The sequence below is a fragment of the Triticum aestivum genome, chromosome 7A, assembly GCF_018294505.1.
Source record: "Triticum aestivum cultivar Chinese Spring chromosome 7A, IWGSC CS RefSeq v2.1, whole genome shotgun sequence".
Taxonomy (NCBI): domain Eukaryota; kingdom Viridiplantae; phylum Streptophyta; class Magnoliopsida; order Poales; family Poaceae; genus Triticum; species Triticum aestivum.
Genome location: NC_057812.1, coordinates 671966599 through 671975098, shown reverse-complemented (window position 1 = coordinate 671975098; position 8500 = coordinate 671966599). Strand labels below are relative to the sequence as shown.

Sequence of the window (8500 nt, the reverse complement as noted above, 5' to 3'; positions counted from 1 at the left end):
CGTGGTCGGGGGAGACGGCGGCGAGGCGGAGGCGACGAGGAATAGTAGAGGAGAATTGGGGGAGGAAGCAGAGGAGAGGGAATCAGGCCGCGCGAGGGGTTAGGTGAAAATATCTTTAACAGTAGCGTGGGGAGGCAAAACGCGCTACTGCTAGAATCCATAGTAGTAGCGTTGTTCGTAGAAGGGCGCTACTACTATACCTAACACGTCGGGAACGGTGTGGCAATTATAGTAGTAGCGCGTTCTGTTCCTGCCGCGCTACTGCTAAGCGGGTAATAGTAGCGCCGTTCTAGCAGACGCGCTACTGCTAAGTAGCAGTAGCGCCTCATTTTAACAAGCCCTACTGGTAACATTCTGTGTATAAGGTTTTCCCTAGTAGTGTACTTGCATGTCGAGAGAAATGGGTTAGTGGGGCTAGCTATTTAGATATGCTACCTCCATCCTAGTTTATTGCCCCCTTTAGCATTTTGTGTCAAATTTGAACCTTAAATTTAACTAACAAAATGTTAATGCATGTAATAAAAAATAATATCAGTGAAACTATGTTCAAATATGAATCTAAGGATATAATTTATGATGACATGCATTATTATTTTTCTTAGTTAAATGTATGATCAAAGTTTGACACAAAATACTAAAGGGGCCAATAAACGAGGACGGAGATAGTAGAAGATGAGAAGTTAAAAATAATATCTTCGTGTGGTTAAACAAGAAAGCACCTAAGACTATCAAAAACCAAACCACACCACGGCCTCACCCTAGCTCCCATTGCGAGGGAAAAAAATGATCAGTAGTGGAAACCTCCAACTATCTTTTGAAGAACTTCTAGAAGTTCCATAGGTGGTCATTGAAAAATCAAGGAATTTCGCTTGGACCAAATTGTCCTTCTATTCATTCTCTGTTATTTGCGGATGATTTGTTGGTTTGTGGTCAAGCCACTATTTAGGAAGCCAATGCTATGGCTCAGCTCATTCACCACTTTTGTTCTATTTCGGGTCAAACTCCAAACTGGGCCAAATATGCCATTCTTTTTAGTTCTCGAGTTAGCCAACCTACAATGCAGGAGATTAAGCAAGTTTTTCCTGTTTCCTCCTTGGATAGAAATTTCACCCATCTTGGTCATCCGCTTATTCTTCCTGCTAAAAATAGAACTACCTCCTATAACTTTGTTCTTGATAAATTTATGAATAAACTGCCTTCTTACAAAGCCAATATGCTTTCTCATGCTGTGAGGCTTAAATTGGTTTGCTCTATTTCTTTGTTGTTCATGTTTATTATATGGCTAACATCTTGTTCACAAAAAAGTTTATTGCAAAGCTCGCTGCTGTCATTAGAAATTTCTGGTGGACAGGTGTTAGGGAGAATGATTCTACAAGGAGTCTTTGTCTTCGTGCATGGAAAGACATATGCAATTCTAAAGAAGAAGATGGACTGGGCATAAGAAGGCTATTAGTGAGATTCTTGTTCTTGCAGCTGCTTTGAGAATTGCTAAATATTTTCATGACTCTTCCATCTGGGTTGCTCATTCTTCTGCTCCTAAATCTGCTTTTTGGGCTTCGGTATTAAAAATGATTCCTAACTTCAAATCTCATTCTTTTTACCAATTAACTCAAGGTAATATCTCTATTTGTAGCACACCTTGGTGCACCCTTTGGGCCTCCATTCATGATCATCTCATTATTCAAGAACCGGGTTTTTATCAGTTATGCCACCGGTTGTGTCCAACTACTCAGTTTTGCCCCTAGAAATTTCAACTGCTAAAAAATGCCATCGCTTCCTTCATGAATGATCATCATCATTGATAAGATGATCATGATAATATTTAAAGCCCGGTTCTTAGAAGGACCATCATTGGCTCCCTGGACACATTGGAATAATGAGCTTGTTCGTTTACTTTCCCGGCAACCTAGATATTATCAATGATGATGGTCCAGATTTGCTTTGTTGTGATCTCACTCCAAATGGCATTTGTTCTTCTAAATCTGCTTATAAGCTTTGTTTGCAGGACATTCATGCAGTTCCCAGGAATGCTCCTTCTGTACTTTCTTTGGAATTGAAGAATCTTCTCAAGATGGTTTGGAAACAAAAATAGGTTTTGCCTAGGGTGCAAACTTTTTTGTGGAGGCTTCTTAGAAGGGCTTTGCCTACAGGTTTGCGAGCTAGTCGATTCTCTGTTCATATATCTAAAAACTGTTGTAGGTGTGGCCCTCAGGAGGATGAATCCCATTTATTTATTTTCTTTGTCCCTTTGCTCGTGTGGCTTGGTTTGACTATCCTTGGTTTATTAGGTCTGATGTTTTAATCCAAGGTCATACTTCCATGCATTCTATCCTCATTGCCTTGCTTCAAATGGGACATCCTAATGGTTCTATCTCTAACATTCTTAATTTATTGTGGTGTCTTTGGAAGTCTAGAAATGATTTTCTTTTTGACAGGAAAAAGGCGCTTCCTCATCATGTGCATATTGCTACTATGGCCTTGTCCTCTGATTCTTATAATGACTTGCCTCATTTCTCTAATATGCAGGTGATGCCACAAGTTCGATCTCCTCCTGATCATCTTCCTACGCATGGTCGAACTCTTAAGTCGGATTTGCTCATTACAGGGCCCAAAATATTTTTTGATGCCGCTTTCAGAAGTTCAAAAGTTCTTGGTCTGTTACAGGGAGCAGTTACTACTGGAGTAGGGGTCTATCTTCCTTTGCCTCAAGATCGTTTTGAAATCAACGTGCAAATTCAAGCATCAGCTCTTCCCACTACTTCTCCTCTACATGCAGAAGCTCTAGCTCTTTCTTTTCCAGCTCAAGTGGCTAGTAAGCTCAATATTCTTCAGCCAACCTTTCTCATGGATTGCCTCTCTTTATCTTTGGTGGCTGCTACAGGCAAGATTGTGGAATCTACCACCCCTTGGAGCATCAGGAAGCCTTTGGCTAATTTCTTCAAGCATGCTAACAATTTGCAACCTCGAGTGTTTCACATTTCTAGGGAAATTAATGGCATGGCACACAATGTAGCTCATCAGGTTCTTCATTCTGGGGCTGAACCTCAAGTTTGTTGCTTCGCTTCAACTCATAGACATAGTTCCTGTCCTGTGGTATCTCTTCTCTCAAATTTTCAGGTTCAGGAGTTTGTAATTCATGTTGTACATTGTTTCTGAGCTGAAATGAATTTGGCGCTTCGAGCGCCTTTTGTTGTTAAAAAAAGAGCCTCTTGATCAGATCCCGGATAATCCATCCCGAAGAGGGTGTTAATTAATAGGGCTACTTCAAGAAACCTTTTGGATTGTTGGGAAGGTGCATCGGATCTCCAGTACAATCAACTCAGGTTCCCAGTAGATATATTGACATGTAGGGGGGGGGTGTTGTTAGTGGGTATTTTTTTCGTTTTCTCTCCTCAACACGACCATGAGCTCGACGCAATTAGGTATGGCAACAAGCTTGAAGTAGGCTACCATGGCTGCCAGCTCAGGGAAGGTGAGCATGACGCCGCTCGGTGACCTTTGGGTCAATCACATGTGATAGGCAGACGCGACGAGCTCAAGGTCAGGCAACAGGTGGGCAGGTTTTAAGGAGGCATCAAAAGGTATCTTATATATGATATCTATTGAGAAAAGTAATATTCAGTGGATACATACTAATATAAAATAAAATTATATTTTGTAAAACATGCTAGTCTTTTGATTGTACGCCGTTTGTCGGAAATTAAATTGTATTGGCTCAATGGAAACCTAGGTGGGTCGCAACAGATGGTGAAAGGAAAGTAGATCTCCTGGCAAAAAATGTGTGCTGCTAAGCGTGATGGTGCTCTTGGTTTTAGAGACCCGGAAGCATTCAATCAAGCACTGCTAGCGAAGTAAGCTTGGAGGATCCTTTAAGATCCTTCTTCTCTGTGCGCAAGGGTGCTTAAAGCTCGGTGTTTTAAGGAGGACACGATCATGACAGCAACCTGCCCATCCACGACCTCATATACCTTTCGTTGCATATTGCATGGACGTGACCTACTTAGGAAGGAGTTGGTGTGGCGTATTGGTGATGGCACACAAGTGCAGATACATCATTCAAACTGGATACCGCGGTGTGGCAGCTTGAAACCACTGGGACAAGCATACATGCCGGGCATAACCAGGGTATCCGATCTTCTCACTCCGGACGGGAGAAACTGGGCTTTAGATAGGCTTGTGGCCATGTTCACTGTGCTAGCGACATCCAAGATATCAAGCAAATTGCTATGGGAGGACCAGGCATGGATGATTATCTCGCGTGGAACTTCACTAAAAATGGATGCTTCACTATTAAGTTGGCCTATCATTTGAGGATGTATATGTCAAGAGCGAGGACCGGACAGCCGGAAGCCTCGAGCTCTGTCAAGAACCACCGAGGATTCATGGCGTTATGGGATACACAGGCGCCTGCAAAAGCTAAAATTCACATGTGGTGATTAATCAAGAAAGGGTTGGTTATAGGAGCCGAGCTTCATCGTCGTCGGATTAAGCCAGGTGTTTTTTGTGTTGCATGTGGCAGAGAGGAAACAATTTACCATCGTTTTTGGGCATGTCAACATTCAGTGCAATTCTGGCAGCTTCTTCACTCAGGGAAGGGATTTTCAGTTGTGATCCCACCTTGTCAGTTCGACTCCCAGAGTTCCCTAGCTGGCTGGCTACTGGTCTGGTTCGCTGGTGCGAATGGCGACGAGAGAGAGGCAATGATACAAGCTATATATGGGCTTTGGCTGGCACGTAATGAGGCGAGAGATGGTAAGCGAATTGCTGCGCCACATGAAATTATCAATTATGTAGTAGCGTACATGCAGGAACGGCGGCTTGTTCGTGCAGACCTGCCCAGGTCGCCAACGCAAAAAGAGACTAAAAAATGGCAGCCGCCAGATGAGGACTGGATCAAGATCAACTCGGATGGGGCTGTCTCGCGGAATGGATATAAAGGAGGTGGGGGAGCAGTCTTAAGAGATCATAATGGAGCTTTCAGGGTGGGTACGTGCCATCATTTCCCGAACATCACCGACCCGGAAGCGGTTGAGATACTTGCGTGCAGGAGGGCTCTAGAAGTGGCTCGCGAGATCAATGCTGAGAGGATACATGTAGAGCTTGACAACCATAATGTAGTTCACATGTTGAACCAGCCTCTGAAGAGCCTAGGTGCTGCCGGTCCTTGGGTGCAAGAGATCAAGGTGATGCTTCAATCATTTGCTGAATTCAAGGTTTCTTTGGTGAGGCGGTCTGCTAATATTGCCGCACATAAATTAGCTAAAGTAGGTGTCGGTGGTGAACTATGTAAAGTTTGGTTTGGGGACCCCCCGATTTCATTCTGGATGTAATCTCAGATGACATTCCGAGCTTTGTGTTTTAAATAAAGCTGCCATATTATCCCTAAAAAAGATTTTAAAGACCACAATAACTACTCACCCACTGGGACAAGATTTAGAAGTCGTTAAAGAAGCATCGGTTGGAGCTTACCATATGGCAGACATGCTTGCAATCCATCACCCTCAGTCCAGATGATTTAAGAAATTGGACTATGCAGTAGAACGACACAGAAGAAGATATCGAAATCGTCGCACCGATGGCCATCCAATTTTGCTCTCCTTGAAGGACACCCTAGTGGCCAAGATATTAAGAGAGTCAAAAGATTCGAAGACACAAACTCTCACAGGCCCTTCGCCGTTGTCAAGGTAAGAAGAGACCGAAGAAACCTTATTTCAATACACCATCGCCGCTACTGCCTCGTCAGTGTAAACAAAACATAATAAAAAGAAGAAAAATAGAATGTATAGATGGGTCTCCACTTCTCCTGCCGTTGACGAATCCCGGACGGGGAAGAGCAAGGGGGCCGATGCGGCGGGGAGAAACTTGGTGGCGGCATGGGTCAGTCAACCTTTGATAAAAAGAGCATGTGGAGAAACTTGGTGGCGACGTGGGTCAGTCAACCTTTGATAAAAAGAGCATGTCCCAATAAAAAGGACTTATTTTTAAAATGCAGACATTTTTTTCTTCAAGGTCTTCCACCGTCAATACCAACCAGTCAGTCCAGTCGGGATCCTCATACCTCACTTCCTCACTCGCCGCCACCACTTTCTCCTCTCGCTCCGGATCCCCTCCCCGCGAGAGAAGAGAGAAGGCAGGTCCGGCTCGTCGGCGGCCCCCAAATCCGGCCGGATCCGCCTCATCGGACGCCTGAACACCAACCTTCGTCACCTCCGCCGGCACTCGCTTAGGGTTTCTGCTCCAGTGTCGTGGTGAGCCGTCGTTTTGCCTCCTTGGTTCTCATCATTTGCTCGTCGCTTGCTGAATCGAGCTTATACGCGCCCATCCCCAGGCAGGAACGTTCGATCTGACGCAGAAAAGAAACTAACTTCCCCGCCGATCCGCTGTCCGGCCTTCGCCATGGATAATGCCCCCAAAACCATTACCAATGTTGTGCGGTCAGTGCAGCTGGTCAAGGTCGACGGCTTCAGCTTGACCCGGACCATGGGCGACAACGATTGCATCAAATACAGATGGAGTTTCGATGGGTACGATTGGGAAATCCGGGTCTATCCTAATTGCTGGAGCTACTCTGTAAGAGTGGATCTTGCCTTTCTCAGCAAACCCCGCAGGGCCAGTGTGAAGCGTGCCTTTCTCAGAAAAGCCCGCAGGGGCAGTGTGAGGGTCGCTCTTAGCTGCCGGCTGGTCGATCCGACAGGGAACCTTGAGCCATCCAACGAACGTAGGAATCAGGGGGTGTTCAGCCATCCCAAAGAGTTCTTCTCTATATTATCGATCATGGGAAGAAGTGAGCTAGAAACGTCAGGTTATCTAAGGGGTGATTCTTTCACTCTGCAATGCATTGTTAACGTCCTCAAGGAGCTGCCTGATTCTGCGACATACCCTGTCGAAGAAGCGCCAGTGCCATCGCCAGACCTGCACCGGCACCTCGCTGAGCTCCTGCAGAGCAATACGGGAGCCGATGCCACATTTCTCGTGTCTGGCAAGTCTTTTGCTGCACACAAGCTCATCCTCGCGGCAAGGTACCCCGTCTTCATGGCCGAGTTCTTTGGAGACATGAAGGAGAAGTGTGCGGCCCGCGTGGAGATCAAGGACATGCAGGCTGCAGTATTCAAGGCGCTGCTTCACTTCATCTACACTGATACTGTGGCTGAATTCACCGAGAAGGGCGAGGAAGTGACAGTGTTAGCTCAGCACTTGCTTGCAGCTGCTGATAGATACGGACTGGATAGGCTCAAGCTGATTTGCGAAGGCAAGCTCTCTGGTGGCATCAATGTTGACACAGCAGCGACATCTCTGGCTCTAGCCGAGCAGCACAACTGTCCACAGCTCAAGGCGAAGTGCGTCCAGTTCATCATTAGAAATCGTGAAGTTCTTGACGCTGTGTTGGCGTCGGAGGGGTACAAGTACCTGGCGGCAACCTGCCCTTTGGTGCTGGCTGACCTTCTCAAGTTAAGTCTGCGTGTGGGGGAAAGCAGTGATGCATAGTTAGGAGCCACTAGAGGTTCAAAATTCAATGATGTGTAGTCTCTGTTTGTGCTTGTCATGTATGCAGTATGCTTATCTAGTTAAGCCATGTCATGTCTTAACAATGAACCAAAGCTCTTGTAAGTTTGTCTGTGGTTGTGCCAGTTTTTTTTTGCGGGTTTAAAAGAAGTTTATTCCAAAGTAACAGGCTTACAGTCCGCTAATATAAGATTATGAATGAAGGGGGGTGGCCGTTGCAACCAACAAGCGGTGCTACGAGCCGTTCGAGCATAATTAGCAAGACAATGTGAGACCATGTTCTGTGATCTCATGATCTTCACTGGTTTAAACTCCCTCTGCAGCATGTAGTTCTTGATCTCCCTGACCAATTGACCATTTGGTGATTTATCAAGTGAGGCATCAGTCATAGAAGAAAGGGCCACCATCGAGTCCATGAACGTATTTTATTAGTAACTTGTGTTCCCCTGACTTGTTTATGAGCAATTTGCTGCTTTCAATGAGATGTAATTTAGTCTAAACGGTCCATGATTTGGTATCTAGCTATCTCCTTGTATGCTTATCACTGCCGCCAGGTGTGCAAGCTAGAGGGCTTTGGTAAGAACCTTCTGTTCAGTGATGTTAAAGAGTCAAGGATAACTCAGATTATGCAGGTATAGTTTTCTCACCTTCAGCCACAGAATCCTGGTGTGTCTTTCAGCCTCCATACCGGGAGTTCTTTTGAACTCCTTGTTATCAAATTTGGGAATAGCATTTGGAAAAAATTCCACTTGATAGTGTTAGCTAGTCGCAAAGGAACATGGTTTTTATGTTAGTCTAACCCAAGAGCCAACACCTGAGCGTGGTTGGGGTCTGCATTGCATTGCATATTTTGTACAGCATCCTGATTTGTTGATTTGGATATATCTCTGGACATGTAACAGAGTTAGCAGTTGCTTGTATTCTAGAACCAGGGTGATTTGGATATAATTTTTGAGCATTTTTACTTTTAATTTCAGAAGGATTTAAAGAGATATCA

The 8500-nt window shown here is 45.0% G+C and overlaps 1 protein-coding gene across 1 annotated transcript; it reads left to right on the top strand.

Annotated features, from left to right (window-relative positions):
• The first annotated feature begins 6396 nt into the window (after positions 1-6396).
• On the top strand, positions 6397-7485 carry LOC123153691 (BTB/POZ and MATH domain-containing protein 1-like). Its single transcript, XM_044572688.1, has one exon. It carries the CDS (start codon positions 6397-6399, stop codon positions 7483-7485), a length of 1089 nt encoding a protein of 362 aa, XP_044428623.1.
• The last annotated feature ends 1015 nt before the right edge of the window (positions 7486-8500 follow it).

What these genes read in the sequence shown, in the direction of transcription:
- LOC123153691 (XM_044572688.1), top strand. Translation starts at nt 6,397, where the DNA reads ATGGATAATGCCCCCAAAACCATTACCAATGTTGTGCGGTCAGTGCAG.